The 26324-nt window shown below is 37.9% G+C and overlaps 1 protein-coding gene across 3 annotated transcripts in view; it reads left to right on the top strand.

Annotated features, from left to right (window-relative positions):
• PAPOLG (poly(A) polymerase gamma) overlaps positions 1–26324 on the top strand; it is a 48121-nt gene that overhangs the window by 525 nt on the left and 21272 nt on the right. For all 3 annotated transcript variants that reach the window (XM_069069057.1, XM_069069056.1, XM_069069058.1), the window contains exons 2-8: positions 2762–2920; positions 4230–4296; positions 14200–14281; positions 14369–14482; positions 18065–18114; positions 18416–18527; positions 19449–19538. In XM_069069057.1, the coding sequence (XP_068925158.1) occupies positions 2762–2920; positions 4230–4296; positions 14200–14281; positions 14369–14482; positions 18065–18114; positions 18416–18527; positions 19449–19538 (674 nt within the window). The remainder of the gene's footprint in view (positions 1–2761; positions 2921–4229; positions 4297–14199; positions 14282–14368; positions 14483–18064; positions 18115–18415; positions 18528–19448; positions 19539–26324) is intronic.

The following is a 26324-nucleotide window of genomic DNA, read 5'->3' as shown; positions in this document are numbered from 1 at the left end:
GGGGGGGGGGGGGAGCGGGAGTTTGTCCGGCACACCCTGTGGCTGGGTAGCCTGTCCGAGCTCGTCTACGCTGCCTGCTCCCCCTTCCCACCCTGTCTTCCTTCTTCCAGCGTCCACAACCACACACACCCCTCTTGCTCTAGTCATTTAGTCAGTGCGCTCAGTCGGCTGGCTCATTTCAGTGGGAGGAATTGCCTCCGTTTCCCTTTTCACTTTTGAGAGGGATTATCTCATCTTATACCTCTTCTGCATCCTAAAGTCTTAGTGTTCATTTAAAACCACTTAAGAATTGTGTTCTTGGGAAAGATTGTTGTTTACTAGTTTTAATTTCTTATAATGACTATTTTGTTATTATAATATCTTTTTATTATACTGTCTTATAAGTATTTTGTTCTACTATGTTATAATAGCATAGTATAACTATCTTGTAACACAAGAACTATCTTATGACACATACAGCGTAAAACTAATATATATATATACACACACATATTTCTATATAATTATTTCTAACTGTTAAAATCGAAGAGAAAAGGAAATGTTTTTTCAACAGGGGGCACACCTGGAAAGACAGGGGACTCTTCCCGTTGCTGGAATAGTGGTTTAGATCGGAGAATTTCATTGGTCTAGGTGAAGAAAGTCTACTGATTCAGAGCCCTACTTCCTCTAAACCTTCAGTCTTAAAGGAATTGCCTAGGGCTTTGAAAAAGTTAAATGGCTTGCCCAGGGTCACTGTTATGAATCAGAGATGGGACCTGAACCCTCTCCTTTGGGGACTTTAAGGCTGGTCCTCTGACCTCTTTCACTCTTTTTCCCTCTCAAGTATCTGGCAAAAAAATTATTGCTAGTGGGAATCTGTAGTCAATATTTTGGGTTATTGTCTGGAAACTAAGTATCTTCCCTTTTGTCCTTACTATTAAGTATCAATAAGTACTTTAAGAAGAAGGATACCCTCTGACCCTAGTGCATTATTCTTTCTTCCCCCTCTTTACTTGAGAACCTTTGAAAAGTAGGAAGCTTCTAATATTTTTTTGTAGCTATAGGCCTATTAGATATATACTGATGTCTTTTATCTCCTGATTGTATTCTTGTTTCTGTATGTTTCTCATTGTTGATATCTTTTAGTCTAGAAGACCTGGAACTTTTATCAATTTATATTGTGTAGTGTCAAGCAAAGCACCATGTGAGAATTAGAGAAAAAATTCCTGTCTTCCTCCCTACATCCCCCCCACCTCCATAAACCTTTTTCTCCTTTTCAAAAGCCTATATATATATTTTACAAGTTCCTTCTAATCTTTGGCTGTTTGTTTCTCTCTAGTAAAATAATTTGACTTTTCTATTAATATTTGCCCCCTTTTAGAATGAGTTGATACTGTTTTTTGTTTTGAATGATTCTAACTCACCTTTTATTTGTTGTTGTTATTCAGTTATTTTTCAGACAAGTCAGACTCTTTGTATCCTGATTTGGAGTTTTCTTGGCAAAAATGCTCCAGCTCATTTTACAGATGAAGAACTGAGGCAAACAGTTAAATAGACTTGCCAAGGACATACTAGTGTTTGAGGCTGGATTTGAATCAGGCTTTTCTGACTCCAGGCCTGGCACTCAATTCACTGTGCCATCTAGCTGCCCCCTGATATAGGTTTATTAATAATTGCCATAAATAATACAAATTCTTTCCTAAAAGCCCAAGATAACCCTTTCCTCCTTATTCTAATTCCACATCCCCTTCCCCCAAGGTCTTTCTCTAGGAAGAGAATGTTTCCTTTTACCAAGACTGGGGAGAAGGGAATATAGGAAAAGCCCCTGGAGATACTTCCTGGTGCTCCATAGAACTCTTAAAGGCTACTGTATCATAGTGGTTTTCACTTCATTTTATGGCAGATAAAGTCAAGAAACACCTAGGTTGTAATCTAGCCTTCTACATTCACTAGATGTTGGCAAGTGACTACATCTCTTAGTCTCAGTTTCATCATCTGTAAAATGGGAATAACAACATCTGTGGTGCTTAAAGGCTTAGAAGGCTCACTTGCAGGTGTACATAAAGTTAGTATAGTGTTTTGAATTCCACTGACCTTACAAATGATGGCATATTTAAAATAAAGAATATTTTTAAAATAAATATATCCTGTTTACATTGCTGAATAGTTCACAGATAGACTTTTCCCAAACTGAAGAGTTACTCCTTGTGTTGAAGTAGAATACATTTCTCTTATCTCTGCTGAGTGTTGTTACCTGGGCAGTAGGAGCTTAGACATTTATGTATGTGTGAGCTTTGAAAAATCTAGTTCCTCATCCAGTCATACCCCTCACCCCCAAAAAAACCCCAACACTCAGATACTCTCCTTTTCTATCTCAAAGCATTTTATTAGCCTTTTAAAAAGTAAATCAACACAGGGCTTAACAGTACTTACCCTTGTGAATTTCAGACAGACAACTGAATTTTTACTCCTTTAAGTTGAGATGACAGTGGCACTGGCTCAAATTTTATTCAGGGCCCTCCTTTTGAGCACTGACTTGTGTAGGTAGGACAGTTTTCCTTAATGCTAATATACAGAAAAGTCATACTCTCCATGACTTTCTCTTCAAAAGCCAGAGACCAGAGAAAATCACTAGTGCCTTTTACGACCAAAAGTGAAACATCACCCTTGCATAATATATTTTAGTGAGCCCTTAAAGGGAAATTAAATGTAATAGATCCACTGAACCAATGTTTCATGATGATTTTTGCCTTTTCCCTTAATTTTTTTTTTTCTTAAGCAGAAGTGCTGTGCTGGAGACCCAGCGTCAAAAGCATTATGGAATCACATCTCCAATTAGTCTGGCATCTCCCAAAGAAATAGATCATATTTATACACAGAAGTTAATTGAAGCCATGAAACCATTTGGTGTATTTGAAGATGAAGAGGAATTAAATCACAGGTATGCCATTCATTTAATTGGAGTACCTTCCCTGTGCAAGGTTCTATGATAGGTGCTATATATAAGGCAGGTGTCTGACATGCAGCCTACCAGACTCTTTAGTGTGGTTTGAACCAGATTAAAATGTAATTGAGAAATACTTAACAAAATAAGTAAAAATACAATAAAACAGGTAGTATTACATTTTAAAACTGTCAGTATATGTCCTAAAAAGTTCTTCATGTACAGATAAGTAGCACCTGTTTCTATTTGAGTTTGACACTAGTATTGTAAGAGATACAAAGATGAATATCTCTGACTTCAAGGAACTTACAATCTAGATTAAAGATTAAAATTTATATTAATAACTATTGTATGAGATAGTGTCAAATATCATATAAGAGATATACATAAAATGCTATTAAAAGAAGGGTAGGTTGTCTGTGACATTTGGAATAAATGGCATTTGAGCTGGACCTTGAAAATGTGATATAGACAGATGGAACTAAGCTAGAAAAAGGCATTCTAAGCATGGGAACAAGTGTGAACAAAAGTGGGGGTGATATTTGGACTATTCAGTGTTCCCAGGTTTGGTTGATATGATGGGTAAATGAAAGGTATTAATGGGAAATAAGGGTAGAAAAGTAGGATGGGGCTATTTGTAATCATTTTCTTTTATGGTAAAGGCATTATCCTAGATGGAAGTCAGTTACCCGCTCTATAGTCAATTATCTTCATCTTTAAACTAATACCTACCTCACAAGGTTGTTGGAAGGAAAGTGGTTTGTAAATTTTAAAATGGTATATAAATTTGAGCTGCTATTTTATAAGACCAGCCATTGTAGTCCTACTACTTCTTGTATGGATGTACATACATGGGCAAAATCTTGTCCCCTAAATAATCATGATACACAAAAAGTCAGAAATAACATGGGCCCTAGCTATCATGGTGGGTAGAGTACCAGACCTGGAGTCAGGAAGACCCAAGTTCAGATATAGCCTCAGGCACTATGTAGCTGTGTGACCCTGGGCAAGTCACCTAACCTTCTTTGCCTCCATTTTTTCCACTATAAAATGGGGATAATAATAGTGCCTATCTCCCGGGATTGTTGTGAGGATCAAATAAGATAGTAATTGTAAAGTACTTAACACAGTGCCTGGCACATAGTAAACACTATAAAAATGTTAGCTGTTTTTTTTTTTTAGTCTTTATAGTACAGTTATTGGTCCTGTTCATTGAAATCAGCATTTCAAGGGATAGCATTCTAGTTAAAATTGAGGACATGTTTTTTGTTTTCCCCCAAACTAAAAACAATTCTTTTTATTGTAGGCTTGTTGTTCTTGGCAAACTGAATAATCTGGTAAAAGAATGGATTTCAGAACTCAGTGAAAGTAAGGTAAGAGTCTTTTAAAATAGGCTACTCCTGATGTCAAAAGAATATACTTAAGGAATAAAGACAAGACTAGATTAAAATACTTGGTAAAATTCTCAGGTATCTGGAATCCTCAAGGAGTTATTTTGGATAGTCCTATTATCTAAATAATCCATATAGATGAGGGTTGATTGAAATCCTTTAAGCATTTTTCACATTCCTTGGGCTTCTGTCTCCTTAAATGGCATGGACTATGTATAATGATGCCTTTCAGTTAAGAAAAAATTAAATTATGATGTATGTCACTTAATGTACTGTAAATGCAGCAGCATAGGTGGTTGGACCATTCACCCCCATATTAAATAGCCCCATATTTCTCTGTTTTGAGTTCTTAGGTATACTTTTTATGATATTTAGACTCTCTCCTGTTCACACATCTTGCTTGTCTCTGATGTCAGCATGGCTTTCCTATAGCAGTTTTTTCTCCTTATTTTCTTCTTCTAATCTATTGTGGGCTTGGAAGTAAACTAGGTAATCGTGTTAAAACTCTGTATAATAAGAGTAGAAAACTCAGTGAATGTGTCTTAGTTTGGTTCAACATGTCTTATGTACCTTTTTGTGATGGGCCCCATTCCACCGTGGATATTCAAAGATGAAAAACAGTATAGTCTCTGTCTCTATGGAATTTATGGTCTAATAATTGCAGCTAAAATACTGTTGAGAATGTGATGAGGACAAAGGAAATAAACAAAATCATCTTTAAATAATCCATGAAGAAAAAGAAATATTCGGTTGGGAGGTTCAGGGAAGATTTCATGGAGAATATAGTATTTGAAATAGAGCTTAGAAGAAGAAAACATTTAGAACAGGTAGTGATGAAGAGGTAATGTTTTCCAGTTGTGGAGGACTAATAAACCTAGAAAAGTAGGTTAGAACAAAATCAGTCTCTTTATGTTTTTGAGCATCAGAGTGATATGGTTAGACTTGTTCATTAGGAAAATTATTTTGGGAGCTCTGAGAAAGTGGGATTGAAGAAGGGAGTATCTAGAGGCTGGAGGACTGATCAGAAGCTATTACAACATAGAGGTGATACATGAAAGGAGCCTCAGTTAAGGTTGTAATGAAAAACCGAAGTAGAGACTCTTTGTACATCTGGTTTTCACAGAAATTCAAATTTGGAAGGGATTTCAGGTGTCATCTAGTCCAACTCATGCCCAAAAGAAAATCTCCCTTATCATACACCCAACATCTCTGCAGCTTTTTCTTGAAGACCTTCAATGAGAGGTGAACCCACAACTTCCAAATGAAAACTATTCCTATTATGGATATTTCTTATTTTTAGTTTTTTCCTTACATCAAGCCTAGATTGACCTCTTTGCAACTTCTATTGCTCCTCCTTCTGCCTAAACAAAACAAATCTGATCCCTCTTTCACTTTGACTAGCCTTTCAAGTATTTGAAGACTGCTCTCCATTGCCCTGAGCTATCTCTTCTCCAAGCTAAATCACCCTTATTCCTTGAGCAGATCTTCTATTACAGGGACTCTAGAGTTTCTGCATCCTGGTTGCCTTCCTCTGGCTCAGACTCATCATCGTCATTCCTAAAATGTGGTTCCCAGAACTGAACACAATCCTCCAACTATAGTCTGACTAGAGCAGAAGAAAGAACAAGCCTCCATATTCATGGAAAAAGTGCTCTCAATGTGCCAAAAACTGCACTAGTTTTGGGGGCCACAATATCTGTTGATAACATTGGACATGTAGCCCACTTAAAACTCTCATGTCTTTGTCTCAAAGACTCCCCCAGCTTGTACTTGTAAAGTCTATTTCTCGAACCCAAGTGTAGGAGTTTACATTTATCCCTATTAAATTTCATCTTAGTAGGTTTTCACCCCAGTGTTCTAGCTTGTCAGTATTCTTTTGGAGCTTACCTTTTGTCTGCTGTGTTAGCTATCTTCAGCTTTGTGTAATCTGAAAATTTGATTAGGTTTTGCTTCCCAAGGACTACTTTTTTACTGCCTTCTTCTTCATGATATTTGGAATAGTTGAGGTTGCCAGATATTAGATAGTACATATAAATATAAAAATCACTTTATAGTTCTAGCAAGTCTCACTACAGTGGCAGTTTTGTACCAATGTGAGGAAAAACTTTCTGATTATTGGAGCTGTTGAAAAGTGGAATAGGCTGTCCTAGGAGATAGTGAGTTTCCCAGCGATAGGAATCTTTAAGCAGAAATTAAGTTACCATTTCTCAAGGATGTTATAGAGATTTCTGCTCAGATGTAGGTTAGACTAGATGAGTTCCCAGGTCCCTTTCAACTCTGAAATTTGTTATTTATATGATTCTTATTTAGAGATGCAGCTGATAGAGATAGGCAGGAAGAGCTGAGTCCAAGTCTTACTTCCAATACATACTGGCTATATGACCATGGGCAAGTCACCTTCTCAGAACCCCAGACTGCCTCCTATAATTAGGTTGCCAAATATTTGGGAATATGCATTGATGGAAGTTTCATCACCCAGGACTTCCTTCAGTTCTGCCACCAAATGCCCCCTTCTCCAGGGGGAGAAATGGCTATATTTGCATATCCTTTGGTAAGATTTAGTATTTTTTTTAAATTTCTAATCTAATATAGATCTTGTATAATTGTAGATAAAGCTGGAAGGGACCTCAAGTCATGTTGTCCAGTGCCCTCCTTTCACTGATGAGGGAACTTAATATCCCAACAGTGCACGTAGCATCCCTAAGATCACACGGGATGTCAGTTGGATAGCTGGGATTCACATTTAGATCCTCTCATTTCTAATCCTACTTACTTTCTGCTTGTACCACTCTGTCTTTGATCAGGCAAACCCCTTCCTCATCTTCCAAATTAAAATTCCATTTGTCTCTTCTGGTCCATTTTATCTCTGCCTAAGACCTCTAACCTATTTGACTCATCCAAGATTATTTATGCTTGCTGGTTTAACTTCAGCCCTAAACCAGGATCTGTTTTGTTGGGAAGGAGCTGGAAAAAACAAGTTACAAAGTTCCTAACTTTCCTAGGAAGGCTTGAAAGCTGTTCCTCTCCTGTCTAAGATACTGTCCTGGCTCTAGTAACCTTACTTCCCACCTCAGAGAAAATCAGAAGATATCCAGCATCCTTCCTCTGCAATTATTGAGATGTCCTCCTTCGGTAAAATTATTTTTTTCACTATAAATAGGAATTAGCTTGGGAAATTTACCTTTTTTTTTTTTTAAACAATCGGGGTTAAGTAACTTGCTCAAGGTTACACGGCCAGTTATTTCTGGGTGTGGTGCTGAGTATCTTGAGCCCGGATTTTGATCCAAGTCATCCCGACACTGGAGCCGGTGCTCTTACTCGCTGAGCCACCTGGCCGCCCCTAAGCAATTGGGGTTAAGTAACTTGCTCAAGGTTACATGGCCAGGTGTTTCTGGGTGGGTGCTAAGTGTCTGAGCCCGGGATTTGATCTCCAGGTCTTCTCCACACTGGAGCCAGTGCTCTTACTCGCTGTGCTACCTGGCCGCCCCCCAGGAAATTTACATTTTTAACCAGAATACAACCCAAAATTGGCTCACTTTAGCTAGATGAAATTGAGAGATCTTTAATGTTGTGCCTTTTATTTGCATGGTGATTTAGCAACTCCTTTTCTGTAAATTTTAAGTTTCTGTAAATAAGGTATCTGACTGTTAAAGGTAGGGAGGTAGATTGTGAGGTCTTAAAAGTGTTACCTAGCCCTTTGGTTTTGTAATTGGCATTAATAAATTCACTTAACAATATACCTACCAAATATTATTGACTTTGATCATATACAGATTTTGAGCTGTGGGGAGCTTACAGTAGTTTTTCAGTGTTTCCTACTTACTCAAACATTGAGAAATTCTATAGGTTATATAGATTTGTTTGTAGCCTCATTATTTCCTATACATATGTTTTTTTCCTATACATATGTTTTTTTCTTATGTGTATTTGAATACTCTTTATTTGAGTATATTCTCTAGAGCCTCATGATTGGCAACAGAATAATTTACTTCAAATAAGTGAAAGCTTCCTTCAAGTGAAAAAATGTATTTTGATAGTTACTGTGTTTATGTAGGTCATTATATTAGATTAATAAAAGTTTCAGGAAACATGTGAGAATGAAATTTTAACAAAGTAATATAATTTGGATTTTCCCGAAGTTTGGGGAGTTTTTGTTTTGTTTTGTTTTTACAGATCAGTTTAAAGTGAAGCAAAATTGGCTTTGTTACTGAGGCTTTATAAAAGTGTATGGTTTTGCCCGTAAAAGAACTTGATCTGTGCTTGGCAGTGCTGTTCAAACAGTTTTATCAGTGGCTTGGATAAAAGTATGCTCATCAAATTTTCAGATGACAAAGTTAGAAGAGGTGACACTGAATGACAGGATTTAAAAATACCAGGGTGGCTAGGTGGTGCAATGAATAGAACACCAGCCCTGGAGTCAGGAGGACCTGAATTCAAATCCAGCCTCAGACACTTAACACTTACTAGCCGTGTGACTTTGGGCAAGTCATTTAACCCCAATTGAGCCTCCCAAAAAGGAAAAAAAAAAAATACTTCGACAGGCTAAAACTTTGGGCTTGAATTGAATAAAGGTAAATCTTTATTTTGAGTACAAAAAAAAAAATCAGCTTCATAAGTAAAAGATGGGAGGGTCATATCTAGATAGCAGTTATGCTGAAAAAGATCTAGAATACTTCAGTGGACTTCAAACTTAATATGAGTAAGTGGTATGATGCAGTAGCCAAGCAAGGTAATGTAACCTTGGATTGCATTAAGAGAAGCATAGCTTCCAGGAACGGGGAGGTGGTGATAGTCTTGCTATATTCTGCTCTTGTCAGGCCTCATCTGGAGTATTACAGATGCCCCAATCCTGGGAATCAAAATTTGAGAAAGACATTGATAAATTGGAGCCCATCCAGAAAAAGGACAAGGCGTTGATCAAAGGAACTAAGAATGTTGAGCTTGGAGAAGAGAGAGAAGACTTAGGGTGACACTATAGATTTCTTGAAGTACTTGGGAAGCTGTCATGTGGAAGAAAGATTGAGTTTGTTTCATTTCATACCAGAAAGTAAACCCAGGAATAATGAGAGGTAGTTGCAAAAAGACAAATTAGACTTAATGTCAGGAAAAATTCCCTGACAGAGCTGTCTTAAAATGGAATGGACTGCCTCAAGAGGTGGTAGTTTTCTCTTACTTGAAAGTCTTTAAACCTTCAAGGCAATGTTGGGTATTTCTTTCATATAGGTATGACTAAGTGGTTTCTGAGATTCCTTCCAACTCTCAGATTGTTAGATTCATGTCAGTATAATGTTGTTATTTAATTTTTTAAAGCTCTTCCTCCATCCCTTAACTTTGGATGTCCTTCTTGCCTTTGTCTTTTTTTCCTCTTCTCTCTCTGGTCCTAGAAGCTTTGTCTTTGTTGAAGACTTAATTGCTCTTAGATGACTGGCCTTCCTTGCTTTTCTGAACTCCAGTCCCTTAGCACTAGCTCCTTGTTGAACTCTACCCCACTGACTTATCAAACTCATAATATCTAAAACATTTCATTCTCTTTCCTCCTAAAACCCCTTCTCCTCCAAACTTTTTTTATGTCTTTTGAGGGTACCTATGCCCATCTAGTTGAAATTTCTAGGTTCCTGACTCATTCCTTTCCCTCAAATACGCGTTTCCCCTTATCCAGTCAGCTGCATACTTAGAAGCACTTAGGCAGCCAGGTGGTGCTGTGGATAAAGCACTGGGCCTGGGGATAGGAAACCTGAGTTTCAATCTAGCCTCAGACACTAACCAATTGTGTGACCCTGGCCAACTCACTTAGTCTGTGTACCAGTTTCCTCATCTGTAAAATGGGGGTAATGATAATAATAGCATCTACCTCCTATAGTTGTGAGAATCAAATGAGGTAATATTTGTAAAGTGCTTAGCATAGTGCTTGGCAGATAGGAGGTATTATATAAATGCTTGTTTCCTTCCTTCATACAGTTCTTTTCATGTGGCAGTTAGCTGGTGCAGTGGATAGAGTTGCTGGATGTGGAGTGAGAAAAGATCTGAGTTCAAATCTGGTCTTAGACACTTCTTACCTATATGACCCTGAGCAAGTCACTCAAGCCTCTGCCTTGGTTTCCTCATCTTTAAAATAGGGTTAATAATAGCATTTCCTTCACAGAGTTGTGAGGATCAAATGAGATAATTGTAAAACATTTAGCAGGATACCTGGTACCTAGTAACCACTACATAAATGCTAGCTATTATTACTCTTAAGTAGGCCAGTCAGACCAGACTGTTTGCTGATTCCTAAACTCTGTACTTCATCCAGGGTTTCTGTGCCTTTGCACATACTGTCCCTCATACCTGAAATGCTTCCTCTTCACTCTGCCTCTTGGAATCTCTAGTTTTCTTGAAGGCTTAAATCCCGTGCCACGTCCTATAGGAAGCCTTCCCACCCCCAAATTATAGCACATCTATATTTGTTACTTAAGAGTAGTGATTGTGTTTGACTGTTATCATTGCCTAGAAATAGTGCTTCACATGTAATAAGTTCTTAATAAATGCTTGTTGAAGTGAATTGGATAATTTGTGACTGATTTAGCAGATGAGAAATCAGACAGATAGGAGAACTAGTGTCAACAGGAGAGCAGTGTCACAAAAACTTGAGAGAAAGAAAGTATCAGGGAGAAGTGGTTGATCCAACAGTGTCAAAGACTGCAGAGAAGTCAAAAAGGCTGAGGACTGAGAAAAATCCATTGCTAAATATTTATTGTTTGAAGTGTAACTACTTACTTGAAGTGTAACTTACTTACTACTTAGTACACCTAATACAGATTTCGGCCTGGGTAGTGCACATAGTTTGTGTTTCTTCTGTGTAACTTTACTTTCAAATAAACTCATTTAAAACATTTTTAATTTGTTTCAAAGTTTAACATTTAAAACCTTGACTGTGAAGTTGTAATGTTAATGGAATGTGACGATCTTTCCTGCGCATTAATAGGCCTGTGTGACCTGCTTTGAGCTCAAGCCCAGCTGACTGCTGTGATGCAGCCCTTGTCACATGGAGCCCATGGTGGGAGGAGCTTGCTGAACAGGTGAAACAGGAAGAGAGTGTGAGCCAGAGCTGAGGCAGAGCAGCTAGTGTGAGTGAGAGAGAGAGAGAGAGAGAGAGAGAGGGGAATTTTGCCTAGAGGAACTTGTTTGTGGAGAAGCCTAACAGAAGGAAGGCTTGGGGATGTCTGTGCGTCCTGGATTGGTGATGTGTATAAACTTCTTTGTTACCATGGTGGAATTGGCTTTCTGGTATCTGAATAAATATTTTGGTTTTGCCTTTGAAAAAGAGAGTTATTTATATTTTGTGAATTTACCCTGGAAATACACATTCACATTTGTAGTGGCTGCTATGGGTATCTCATTGGCAATATAGGAGTATTGTGTTTAGTTTGGAGCTCCACATTTTAGTAAGGCCATTGACAAGATAGGACATTTTGACAGTTACTGCCTATTGTCCATCAGGTAAGTGACCAAGATAGTGAGGAAACTAGAGATATTTAGCCTGGACAAGAGAGGATTTGTGGGGAATGTCATAATTGTCTTTGTATTTGATGCTATATAAAATGGAAAAGGAATTAGACTTATTCTACAAGTCTTATTCCTGAAATACTAATAGTCCATTAACCCAAAGAAGATATTTGTGATTTTAACATGTATAAATGTGTTTGATTATGTGCAGGGTACTTCATTTAACTTCAGGGAGTACAAGGAAGTTTATAGCACTGTCCCTACAAGCAGGGAGCTTACTTAAGTCTGTTTAAGGATATGAGAGAAACTATGTAAGATTATGTAAGAGGCTAACTGTCAGAGAAGTGGTACAGGAACTCTCAAGTGTAGAAGTTTAGAAAAGAAAGCTCATTGTGCTCTAGGAGGACAAGAGAACTGGATCCTGAAGAATGGTTTCAGAAAGGTAGCAATGGGGAAGGATAGACTAGGTAAAGAGAAATAGGTGCCATGGCACAACACCTCAACTGTACAAGGCAGATCTGAAAGAGAAGACCAGTCTAGCTGGAGCAGCTGTGTGGCTGTGGTGAGTTATTGGGAATATTGAAGCAGGGGTGTGATAAAATCAGAATTGGGCAGTGGAAAGATTATTCTGGAGGTGGCATGTGAAATGAGTTGGAAGGTAGGGATGCCTAAGGCTGGCACACTGGCCCACAACCAGTTCATATAGTAGTTGTAAACTGGGAGTTGTAGTAAAACTGTGCCAGATGGGACAGAGATGTAAAAGATACCTCAGTATCAACCAGAAAAAAAGTAGAGGGATTTGGGAGTTGATTTATCTGTTGGAGGGGACCAGGAAAAAGAAACCCAGTATCTTCTCTCCTGGCTCCATTCCTATCAGCCTTTCTTCCCTTTTCTTCTCCCTTTTTTATGTTATCTTCCCCCTGTTAGAATGTTAGATCCTTGAGGATAGGAAGTGTCTGTTTTGCTTGTATTTCCAATACTTAGCCCTGTGTCTGGTACATAGTGAGTGTTTAACAAATGCTTTAATCTATCTTTTAGGGTCTGATGATAGTGAGACTGATAGTACCAATGGCATAAGTAGGGAAATTAGGATGGACAGACAGTTTGAGTACAGGGGGGGCTCCTTTTATATATTGGGCTGATTAATTCAGTTTTCAGTATGTTTTTTAAGGTGACTAACAAGCATTCAGTTAAAATTGTCCATTAGACTGTTCCATCTGTGAATGGAAGTTGGGAAGGAGATCAAGGTTCAGAAGTTTCCAGCGTGGAAGTAACAGTTTCAGCCATGAGGGTAGGCTTATTATATCTAGAGACAACAGAAGACCAAGGTCCTTTTCCTACCCCCACCCCCACATTTAGTGTATTAGAGGAGGAAACAGTGAAGAAGATATAACAAATAGCCATAGCTCAAAAGAACTTGGATAATATATCATCATGAATACTAAAGAAGGAGAGGATTAATATTGACCTCTTGTGTGTTGGAGCACTGTTTAACCCCACGTTTTAAAGAAGAGAACCAAAGGAAAAACATAGATTTGGTGGTCATTAGTGACCCTTTTAGTAAGTTGATAGAGGCAGTATCATTATGTCTGGCATGAGGGAGGTGGTAGTACACCTAGTTGAACCACATCTACAGTATTGTGTTCTGTTTTAGGGACCATGTTTTATTTAGTGAGAACATGGACAAACTATAGTAGGTCTAAAAGGATGGAGACTTCAGTGGTGAGGGGACTGAAAAGAAAAATGCTGTTCTTGGCCTCTGGGAACAGAATTAGAAGCAATGTGTGGAAGTTACAGAGGTTGATTTAGATTCTACATAAGAAAAACTAATAATTAGAGCTACCCAAATGTGAATTGTGTACGTCAAGAAGTAACGGGGAGGTAGGTCATTGAAGTGGAAAGTGCTAAATTTGGAGTCATGGGATCTGAATTCAAGTCTTGAACATTACTGCCTGTTGACCTGAGTCACATAATTTAATTTCTCTGGGCTTCAGTTTCCTCATCTGTAAAATGAGGAGTTTGGGACTACATGAAACATAGGGTACTTTTAGGTCTAAATCAATGATCATATGTGATAACCAGATGTCTATAATGACCACTTTGTTAGGGATATTATAGAAGAAATTCCTCCTATTCAGGTACAGTTTAAGCCAGATGAACTTTGTAGTTCTTTCTAACTCTAACATTGTACAATTCTGTAATGGTGAAAAGGAGGAAGAAAACTAGGTCCATCAAGCAAAATTTGTTTTTGTAAATAGAGAACTGTGGTATTATTTTATATGTCTATTCTTATTCTGAATTGTGTTGTATTGATACTGTTTATCTCAGTAAAGAATGTTATCATGATGTTTCTCCTAATTTTTTGTTATTCAACTAGGACTTTGTTTAATTTCATTTCAGAATCTCCCATCTTCTGTTGTGGCTAATGTTGGTGGTAAAATTTTTACCTTTGGATCTTACAGACTGGGGGTACACACTAAAGGTATGAACTTTTATATTCTTTAGTATTTTAACAACATTGCTTAGCATATTTTTTTCCTAAAAGGGGATGTTTTGTTTGTATTTGTAGGTGCTGATATTGATGCACTATGTGTTGCACCCAGACACGTGGAAAGATCTGATTTTTTTCAGTCCTTTTTTGAGAAACTCAAACATCAGGATGGAATTAGAAATTTAAGGGCAAGTATTGTTCTATTGAGATTTAATAGTGTTAACTTAATACTGATGATAAATGTTGGGTTTTATAAATGGAATATAAAGCCTATCGTTTGGGGGGATGAATCTTCAAAATGTTTATTTTTTTATTAGATTAAATTACTGAAGCTTTACTTTTCACTGTATTAAAAAATATTCTTGGCCATATTAAGAAGAAGAAATTAGGGAGGACTGAGAAGAAAATACTGTTTTTATGAATTCAGCCAAATTATATCTAATAAATTTGGTGAATTTTTTTCCTCTGAGTATTCTCTCTGGTGAAGTATTCTTGGGAATAGAAATCTGTTTAAAAGTCTAGTGGTTTTTCCTAAGCATTTGGTTTGAATTCTGCATTCTGAGTTCCTGGAATCTGATTCCTATAGCATACCAAGAAAATTTAGCATTGTAGAGGCAAAAGAACATTTTTAGAACATAGAGCTCTGGTTCAGGTGCCAATTCTGTTGCCTCCTCATATTGTGACCTTTAGAGGTCCCTTAATTTCTCTGGTCTTCAGTTTTCCTCATCTGTAAATGAAAGGCATCAAAATTGATGATCTCTTACAGCTTCTTCCAGCCATGAGTCTAGGTGAATAAGAGTAAGTGAAGAGTATATTTTTTGAAGGCAAGATCATCATTGGGCTTTCAGCACCTAATGATGTTTTAGGAGTGCAATATTTCTTTTTTTTTTAAAGTAATTGGGGTAAGTATTTTTGTTAAGTTATTTTTGTGTGGGTGCCGAGTATCTGAGGCCGGAACCGATCCCAGGTCTCCCGGAGGCTGGGGCCTGCACTGTTACTCACTGCAACACCTGGCCGCCCCTAAGCAATTGGGGTTAAGTAACTTGCTCAAGGTTACACAGCCAGTTATTTTGTGTGGGTGTTAAGTATATAAGGCCAAAACCAAACCCAGGTCTCCCGATTCTGGGGCCAGCGCTCTTACTGCACCACCTGGCTGCCCCTAGGAGTGCAATATTTCAAGAGGAAATATGGTGGGGTATATAGGGAGCTCCCCTCATATTGGGAAGACAGTTCAAGTCATGCCTCTGATCCTTACTTGAGATCCGAGGAAAGTCACTTTCCTTTTCAGTTCCTTAATCCTCTCTAAAACTCTAAAGCTGCTGAACATTTACTGACCTATATTGTCAGAGGGAGTTTTCTCTGCTGGAGTTCCTTCCCCTAAAGAAATGTAAAGAAATGATGGCATCACACCACAACTGCCACCTCTTCCCTCCCCTCCCCCCCAAAAAAAGCCCAAAACAACAGGTCAGGAAGTTAGAATCTGTAGTAATGATAGTAATGTAATCTGATCCCTTTGTATTGGCAAAGCTAACAGGTACTTAGCACCTAGTTTGAAATTAATTAGATCAAACCTCTGTTAAGAAACAAAAGGTATGAAACCCTGTTGCTGATGTAACAGGAAGGGGCAGAACAGGGAGGAACTAATAGGTATATGAGGAGAAGACAGCTAGAATTTCAGATCTTCTTGGAACCAGGTTCTGGAGGCTGAGGAAGAGAGGCCCAGGCTGGAGAGTGATTTTTATTTTGAGAACCTGGATGAAGTGATTTTGATTCTGGGAACCAGCTGAAACTCCTGCTGAAGACTTCTGAGGGCCAGCCAGAGCTGCTGAGGAGCTGCCAGAGGAAGCATGACTGTGGTGTCAGTACTTTGTGGCTCTGTTAAACCTTGACTTCCCAGGAACAGAGACTGTGAAGGAATTAAGGTGGACTGGACACTGTGAGCTTCAGTGTGGAACAGGAACTGCATGGAGAGCTGGACAAGGAGCTGGGAGCTGTCTGCCTTTGAACCCAAGTGGCAGTTGGTTAGATTCGGGCGGAAACTGGGACCGTGGAAGAGGAGCCATGGAAACTTAAAGCCTGCCCAGAGTCAAGATGAAAAGACTTCTTCATGGGTACTGAGTAGTGATGAAATTGTGATTTACTTGTGACCAAGTGGGTGGCCTGTATATTTCCCACTACCCCTTAAGAGGGTACTGAGGAGTGATTGATGACTCAGTATTGACTGATGACTGAATAGTGACTGATATAACTTAGTATGCCCCATGGGTGGAGAACTTTGACCTTTTGTACTTTATGATTGAATGATTGCGTTACTAAGTGACTGATTGACTAAATGATTATACTTCATTCAAAACTATGTGACCACTCTGGTGAAAACTATGGGGCCATTATAGTGATGTTGTTGAGTTTTTTGGTTTGTTTGTTTTTTTTGCTTTTTGGAAGGCAATTGGGGTTAAGTGATTTGCCCAGGGTCACAAGGCTAGTTTTTGTGTTAAGTGTCTGAGGCCGGATTTGAACTCAGGTTCTCCTGACTCTAGGGCCAGCACTCTATTCACTGCGCCACCTAGCTGCCCAGGTTGTTGTTATGATGTCATTGTGAATGCCGTACCTTGATTTTCTGTGAATGTTTTGCTTTGATTTGTTATTGAATAGAGTGTTCACTATACTATGTAATCAGAACCTTGAAAGCTGTTCACAGCAGCTATCCTCTGGAAAGCTGCTCATGCTTGGCTTTAGTACTTACTGTGGGATAGATACGGAAGGAAATAATAAAGTTGATTACATATAGTCCCAGACATCTTGAAATAAAATATAGTGGGGTAGAAGATACATAGGTAACAAATATATAGTGATATATGATAAGTAGATTACAGTTACAAAACAGCATTATGTGAGGTCTGAGGAGAAACCTTATTTATGGGGGATAAGGGAAAGCTTTCTGGAGGAATGTAGCATTTGATTTCAGTTTTAATGAATTCATAAAGATCATAGGAATTCAAACTGAATGGGACCTTATAGAATGATGATAGTTTTAACACTCCTCCACTGCATTTTACAGATGTGAAAACTGAGGTCCAGTGAAGTTGAGCGATTTGTCCACAGTTACAAAGAAAGCTGAGCCAGAATTCAAATCCAGATATACTTCTTTTTCTCAACACTGTGTTATCACATAACTAATTCAGATCAATTTATAACTGACCAATGAAAATAGAAGTTGGAAGGTACAATAGAAAATTGACAGGATTTAAAAAGCCTATAATTTTAAGACTCAATTTTTGCTTACTTGTATGTTCCCATGAATGGATTAGGTAGAATCAGAGTACATATTTAGTGCAAAGGGGAGTTTTCCTTCCATGTAAATTTGGCCAGCTCCTGAAGAGTCACTGAAACAAACCAGTACTCCTTAATATTTTCTTTACCAGATTATATGAAGACCTTATTGAATTAAGGAAGCCTTGATCTAACATGCTTATTGTATTAATAGTATTCTCTTGGAACTGTATTTTATTTTCCATTAACTTACATGTTTCTTCAAAACAACTGGGTTTTAAATTTTAAAACTATTAATTGAAATGTTTGATTAGGCAAAACTATTCATAAGTGACTGAAGTATTTAATAAGGATCTGACTAAGGAATATAGTTTGTTTTCCTTGTGAAATTGATGATTAAGACCAAATACAATGTGAAAGAGGCATATGCTTCCTTAAAAGTTAAGTAGGACTGAAAGGAACCTCATAAAAATTAATAGTTTCTTGTTTTCTTTTGATAGGCAGTAGAAGATGCTTATGTGCCAGTAGTTAAATTTGAATTTGATGGTATTGAGGTAAGAATTGTAATATTTACTGTGTTTCACTGTTAACATTTTTATGACTTTACTTGGCATACATAACTGAAATAATTTCTTTTTTGTGTAAGAAGTAATCATCATTGCCATAGTGATATCTGGTATAAGATTTGAGCATATGGGAAAGCTTCCTTTTTTAAGTAAAATTTCCTAGGCTAGTAATAATTATCAATCTTCATGATTTTAGATATCTTTTGTATAAAACTTTTTTCTTTGGATGTTTCTATTTTTAGTTTTTTCTCCTAATGGCATTTCTATTTTATTTTTGTTTCTTCTCAAGATTGACCTAGTGTTTGCAAGACTGGCCATACAGACTGTTTCTGATAACTTAGATCTACGAGATGATTCACGTCTGAGAAGTCTAGATATTAGGTGTATCCGAAGCCTCAATGGTAAGATTTAAAAGAAAAGCCTTAGGTTATATATTTGAGAATAAAATTATTTCTGAGTATTTGATAAATTTTAAGTCTGTAACTTCGAATTTCAGAATTAGACTGATTGTACCCATTAACATATGATCTCATTTGATTCCCCACAACAACCTTGTACCGTATCAGTAGTACAAATATTGTGATCCTCATTTAGTAGAGGGGTAAACTGAGGCTCATAGAAGTTAAATGACTTGGCTAACATTCATAGCTAGTATAATATTGGAATCAGATCATAGGTCTTATTATTCTTTTTTTTGTTTATTTGCTTTTTGGAGGGCAGTTGGGGTTAAGTGACTTGCCCAAGGTCACATGGCTAGTTTTTGTGTTAAGTGCCTCAGGCCGGATTTGAACTCAGGTCCTCCTGACTCCGGGCAGGTGCTCTATTCACAGGGCCACCTAGCCACCCCAGGTCTTATTATTCTTAATATCACCACACCAAATTGCTTAAAGTTAGAAGTCAAAGGAGTTAAGATATTTAGGAGCTGTTTTCAATCAGATTACCTGAATATTTTAAATTTATATATCCTTGCTTCCCATACTGTGCACTGAGCTCTTCTAGGGGGGCAAGGATAAATTCTTGACCCAGCTACTGAAAGAACTGTTAGGGATATTTTTCAGTCTAGAGGCACCATGAAAAACGTACTAAGATGCTAAGGGCTCCATAAACCAAGAAAGTTCTGGAACTTCTGCTATGAAAGAAGGGTTTATATTGTATTAACATTTTTTAATAATAGCAAATCCCCAGAAAATAACCCTTTTAACATTTTCATTGCCTATCACAATTTTAGCATCTGAAAAGATGTCAGTATATGAAGTAATTGAATTAATGGTTTGGGGGAGAGGGTTTTTGTCCTAAAAATGCATACATACTCTATTTTTCAGGTTGCAGAGTTACTGATGAAATTTTACATTTGGTGCCAAATAAGGAGACTTTTAGACTCACTCTTAGAGCAGTCAAACTATGGGCAAAAAGTAAGTATTTGATATGTGTTTTAAAATGTTTTGGAAATAAGACTGCCATTTGCAATTGTCTTGAATTTTCCCAGAAATTTGTAAGCATTTAACTTGGACTAAAATGTTTGGCTCCTGGTAGAATTGATGTAATGATAACTCATTTATATAGTACAAGTTTAGAAAAGTGCAGATGCTGTGATCACCACTTTACAGATAAGGAAATTGAGCTTTAGAGACTTGCCCAAATTCACATAGTTAATACATGCTGAATCGTGTTTAAACCTAAGTTTTTTTTACCTCAGGTACAGTATTCTCCACAGTATAAATCCACACTGCAGGCATTTTCACCTTTGTATTTTTTAGTAGTGGGGTGGGGAGAGGTTTGATGCTTTACAAATTGAAATAACTTTGTGATATGTAATATGGTGAGTCATAATGCTTCATTATTTTACTCCATGTGCCTTGATAAATATGCTGCTTTAGTCTTCATCTTGACTTAATGAGTACTTGGAAGTTAGAACTTCTAAAGATAGTCTGACAGATGATAATAATTTGCATTTATATAGCACTCTAAGGTTTATCATTTGATTCAGCAACCATTTATTAATCACATGCCTTAGGCTAGGTGCTGGGAATACAAAGACAAAAATGAAACCTTCCTTCCTTTCAAGCAGCTTATGTTCTATTGGGGGAATACAATATGTAAACAAATAAACAAATATAAGATAATTGGAGGAGAGAGGGAGAGAGCACAAACAATTGAGTTTCAAGGAAAGTTTGGTGTAGGAGCTGGTAACCTTTGCTGAGCCTTGGAAGAAACCAGAGATTCTCAGAGTTGGAGATGAGGAGCCAGTGCATCCAGGCATGTGATGGGGGGGAAGGCAATAGGTTATACAGGAACTCTGATCAATATCAATGACCAGAATCCTTGCGATTCGGTCTGGAAAGAATTCTGTAGGCCCAAGCAAACCTGGAGTCAGGATTGTAAAAGTATTTTTATGCTTTACAGCAGGCAAGAGTTCTTAGGGAACCTGCAAACTTAAAGAAGTCACAGGAATAGTTTTAAGGAGTCGACAATAAATCAGATGTCAGTTATGCTAACTAGGTGAGTAAGGGTGGGATTAGGGAGGAGTTAAGGAGTGGTCAGTGCTTAAAGGAACATGCACTTTTAATGTCAGTTGCGCAGGCGTATTGGCCATAATTCACTGGGAAATAGCCCAAGGGTGGGCTACCTGGAGGTGTGGTTTTAGGCTTGAAACGTCACTAAGTCAGCTAACGGTCAAGACTGACTGAGAAGTGCCTAGTCTGCCACCCATCAGTGTTATGTTTGACAAGATGGATGTTGGGAACCAAGGCTAAGGGAGACTCAGTATGTGTATAATTGGCTAAGGAGTTAACCTGTAGATAGTGCATTGAAGGATTCCTAGATGCAGATGGAACATTTGCCTATGGTAAAATGTTTATAGATGGCTTAATGAAGGATTCATAGTTGTGGCTTATTATTGTACCAAGCAGAGATAAACAGTTCATGAGTTGTTGCTGGGCAGAGTGCTGGCAGGGGAAAGGGGCAGAGTTAATGCTCTGTGGCTGGGGAGGGGGGAAATGTGATTTTACAGACTGGTTTTACAAATTGATTTTACAAACTGATATTACAGACTGATGTTACAAACATAGATCCCAAGCACCCCATCACATGGATTTAGGAAGGTGGGAAGAGTTTGGAAGGCAGCATGTGCAAAAATACAGGCAGGAGAAGGAATGTTTATGTCAGGGAGTGATGAGATGTTAGTCTAGAAAGGAAGAGTCATGAAAGACTTTAAATGCCAGGGTGAGGAGTTTAGATTTTCTCCTAGTAGCATTAGGGAGTCCTTGAAGGTTCTTGATCTGAAGAATAAGATCAGAACCATGTTTTAGGAACACTGAGTTGGTAAATGTGTTGAAGGATGGACTAGAGAAGGGGGAGACACTGAAGATTCTTGAGTTGGAGAATGATAAGAACAGAATTGTATTTTAAGAGCATATCAAGTTTTTATTTGCCTATCTACAACTTATACCCATTGATCCTAATTCTGACCTCTGGGGCTAAATAAAATAAGTCTTCTTCCAGATGACAGCCTTTCTAATTCTAAAAAATAGCTGTCATGTCCCCATCTTGTTCTTCTCTGCATTAAACATTTCCTACTCTCCTAACTGATCTTCACATAACATGGACTTAAGGCCCTTCACTATCCTTGCTGCCCTCATCTGAATACACTGGACCTTTTCAATATCCTTCCTAAAATGGTGTTCCCAGAACTAAAAACAGTGGAGCAACCAAACAGTTGTTTTTCAAGCACAGTCAAATCTGAGATGAAAGAAAATCACTTTAGCCAGAGGGTATAGGATGGCCTACCTAGGGGAGAAACTTGAGGCTAAGAAACCAATTAGAAAACTACTGCAATAATCTGGGGCCTGAACCAGGGTTGTAGAGAGAAAAAATGAAAAGCTAAAGATGTTATAGGGGCAAAATGGCAAAATGAAATTTATGGGATGAGGGAGATTAAGGAGTCAAGGATAACACCAAGGTTATAAAAGCTAGAAATTGAAAGAATAGTGATGTGTTTAACAGAAATTGGGAAGTTTAGAAAATCAATGAGTTGGCTTTAGACCTCTTGAGTTTAAGATGTCTTAGGCATTCCTGAAACATTCCATTGAAGACCTTTTGCTGAGTGTCTCTGCCCTGGATTTGGGGAAAGCATATTTCAGAGGATTCAAGAAAAAAATAATATCCCGTGGGTTGAAATGTTGCAGGGGAAGACAGCCTGGGAGGGATAGGAAATCTTCAGGAATGAAATTCTGAAGACAAAGGGAAACAATTTCAGAGAAGAGAAAAATGAGATTTTTCCTGAACAAGATGATCTCTATGCACAGAGAATTCAGCAGCAACCTAAATTTTAAGAAGAAATGTATAGGAGATAGAAATAAAGGCTAAGTAATAAAAGAAGACTATGAGCACATGGCACATACTATAAAAATAGTGTCAAGAACGCTAACGTTCAAAGGGAGCTAAAAACAACAAAAAGTATGATTTAAGGGAAGAATCAAAAAAGGGGTAGGACTTTTGCTTGTATTGCATAGAATAACTGACAGTTGCTCATTCCTTATTTCATTTGTTTTCTCTGCAAAGAAGGGAATTGTACCCACGATAAGTAAAGAGATAGTAAGAAAACACCTAGCAGCCCATAGAAAATTCCAGTCATTGGGTTCAGGTGCACCACATTCTTAGGCCTGAAAACTGACAGGTAGGATTGTTAAGCTTTTGTCAATGATACTTGAAAAAGAGGTGCCACAAGAAAGGACAAATGTCCTGATTTAAAAAAAAAAAAAGGAAAGAGAACATTAAGTCTGTAAACTATAAATAAGCCTCTGAGCTTGAATTTGATTCCAAGGAAAGTTCTGGAAAGGGATCATTAAAAAGACGGTTGGCTACATTGGCTTTTTGCAGTTGTTGCTTCCTTTTCTATATATTCAATAACCATCTTGTTAATAATCAGTTTAAGAATTTTCTCAGGAACAAAATAAATTGAGGTTTAGTCAGATATAGGTAGGAAGAGTAGTCATGAAAGATAAGAACATGTGACTCATACTCAACCATGTTCTGCAGCATAAGAACAGGAGCAGGAAAAAAAGCTTATGTTGAAGATAACCCAGGATTTGGGTTTGACAAGGCATGAGTAACAAAACAATAGGAGAAGGGGAAAGGCAAAGAACTTCAAGTGATTCAAGAATAGAAGGTCATGTATAACTGAACTAGTAAAGCACAGAGTCAAGATTAATTGATAGAAGCAAGCAAAGGGAAGCCAGTACATCTGGGAGGACAGGAAGAGAGTAGGCGGTAATAGAGGTCGTCACAGGACAAAAAAATGTTTAAAGAAGAGTGAGAAATGTAAGCAAACATAGTAGGTTATTGTCAGAGAAAAATTACAGACTCAGGATAATAAAAGTGGCATACTTGCTGTTTACTGAGGTAAGCCCTCTAAGTGACCCCTCAAGTAGGGGAAGTTGTAGGTCATAAGAATTGAGATTGAACTATAAAACTAGGCTATTTAAGGGGATATCAGAACAGATTAAAGTCCCATACTCTGGCTCAGCGTAGAAAGGAAAGTGTGATATAGATTGGAAGTTCTCAAACTTTTTCCACCCTTGACCCCTTGACCCTTTTCATACATTCTTAGGGCATGCACAGTGCAAAGTGTTCATGCTTTGTGTTCAGAACCAGGGCTGCTGTGAACTTGGGCAAGTGCTGCCAGAAACACCTCAGATTCAGCACACATTTGATTAGCCATTGTATGTTCAGAAACCTTTTACTGTTGCCAAATTTTTCTCAACTCACAATTTAAAGAAGCACTGATCTAGATACTAACCTCCTTGAGAGAGAACCTAGAGGCCAATCAATACATGACTAAAACCAGGATCTGAACTGGGTGACAGAGAAGGATGGAGTACTTCTCAGTGGAGAGAGGTTACAAAGTGGTGGCAGCAAAAGGAAGGGAGGATCTGAAAATAAAAATTAGGAATAAGGAATGTGCCTATTCTTCTCTTGATCCAGTGAGTTTAGGTTCACGAGAGAAATTGCATCTAGTATGGAGTGGGTAATCAGTGTCTTCTAAGAGAAACTAAGTTTCAGGGAGTGCAAGGAACGTGAAGAGAAGTCCTATTGTGAAGGAAGTTGTTGGTTGGTTGAGCAGGGGTTTCAGAAGAACCAATGGAATGGGAGAGTAAAGGAGAAAATGAACTTTGAAAAGGATGGGCTGGGTGACTGAGGATTAAATTAGAGAAGATATTGTTTGAGCAAATAGTGACCCTAATGAAAGGGATGAGGGGAACAGGAACTGGTGTTATGTGCTTGCCACAGGATGGAGGAACTAGTTGATCAGAGGCACCCTAGAAGGTCATGTTATGACTAAGCTTGATAGAGGTGGTGCTGTCAGGTTTTTTTGCTGGTCATTCTTAACACAAGAAAATCAGAGGTAGAAGTAGCAAGAAGTTCTCACTGGGCATCTTGGTCAGTAAATATAATTGGTGTTCTGATCACCCAGAACAAATTGAACTCCTCTCTGTAACAGTCCTACGTCTTCATCTCAAAATGGGTGGGAGGGGGGGTGGAGTGATGGACTATATCCAGAAGATAAATATTTCATATGTGGAACAAGCTCTCATCTATGTCCCAATTTCTATGTCTCTGTAAGTACAGGCCCTCCAATAATTTGAGTACCCTGAGGCTTAGGACCTCTGTGTTTGTTTGGGGTCTTAGGTGGATGTTAGTCCCTTTTGTTGGAAGCCCTCTATTGCCTCTAGCTTCCTGATGTTTAGGATCTCTTCTAGTTCCAAGACCTTGCCTTAGGCATATTGTCAGTGGTAATCAAGTCCTTAAGGACTAGACTGAAAAGATGGAACATACCACCAGTCTGAGCTCTTGCTTGCTGCCAGCCTCATCCCAAGATAGGAAGGCATGATGCACACCCAGAGCGATAAGGCCTGCATCTCCTCCTCCCTACCCTTCCCCCTCAAAACATGGAGAGACTCAGGCCTCTCCTTCCCCAATCCTTCTAAAGAGACAAAGCTGTCCCCCTTCAAGTCCCAACTTCCTGGTTATCTAAGAGTATAAAAGTTTCAGCTTCATAGCCTTGGTGGGTTGTTCTACCTTGTTGACAAATGAGTTTACATGAAAAAGTTAGGGAGGCCTTATTTACCAAAGTGCCACTGTATTTTTTTTTTGCATATCTAGTACCTAGAAACAGGTTTTTCAGGACCTTTGACATACTGGGACTCAGGATTTGTGATGGATCTGCTCTGTGTTGCTTTCTGCAACAGATGCTTACCCTACTGCCTCTATTTTAATTTTTGAAAAAAGATGCCATGTTAAAAATAAGAAAAGTGCCCAATAACACTATTGAATCATGTTAAATTAATATTTTAGTTGTGTGTAATACTATGGGATCTAGCATCATCAACCCCAAAGACAATAGAGTAGAATGACATCATTAGCTTCCTCTTTCATAAAATTTACATGGATAAAATAGTACTTTTTACTAATAGTTGTATGGTTGTGGTGCACAAGGTTTAAACTAACTTCCAAGTCATTTTTTAAAAGTGCTTTTGGTAAGTTCCATTTTTTCCAGTTTTAAAACTCTAGTAGACATTAGGTAAAATTGCTATGTTCATTGCTTCCCAGGCTGAAAATAACTGGCTTAAAAATTACTATTTAGGAACAATCACTATAATGGTGCCTTTAGAGAAGTGGTGTCAAATTCCAATAGAAAGTGATCCCTGTAGTCTGCATTATTGACTTAGAAAACCATAAATTAACATCTATATTGTATTTTTATTTTGTTAAAACATTTTCCAAATTACATTTTAATCTGGTTGGACCCTCAGAAATTGACACCTGCTTTTAGAGAACATGTATGCTTAGAAGTAGAGGAAGGAAAAAAGTAGGAAAACTGGAATAGCTTAGGAACTGATTAGAGACACATATCATAGAGAGCTAGCCTCATTAAAATAATCTTAATATGCAATTTAAAAATTGCTGGGGGTTTTTACATTACCTGAAGTTCCATTAATTTCAAGGCTCATTTATGTTAACTGTATTGTTAAAGATTGGATATTTTTATAAGTGATTACAGTTATTTATATGCTTGGGGGGGAATCAGATCATTTAGATCAGATTATCTATGTTAAGAAAATAGAATTTTTTATTTTAAAGGGAGAAATGCAGGTATAGTGTTTTGGATTATGGTGCACTTTATAGGATAAGCCATTGCG

Source organism: Petaurus breviceps, unplaced genomic scaffold (assembly GCF_028583685.1).
Source record: "Petaurus breviceps papuanus isolate PSGF00001 unplaced genomic scaffold, PetGlider_PUasm1.0 90775, whole genome shotgun sequence".
Classification (NCBI taxonomy): domain Eukaryota; kingdom Metazoa; phylum Chordata; class Mammalia; order Diprotodontia; family Petauridae; genus Petaurus; species Petaurus breviceps.
Note: the sequence above shows the minus strand (reverse complement) of the source record. Positions and strands in the feature narration are given on the sequence as shown.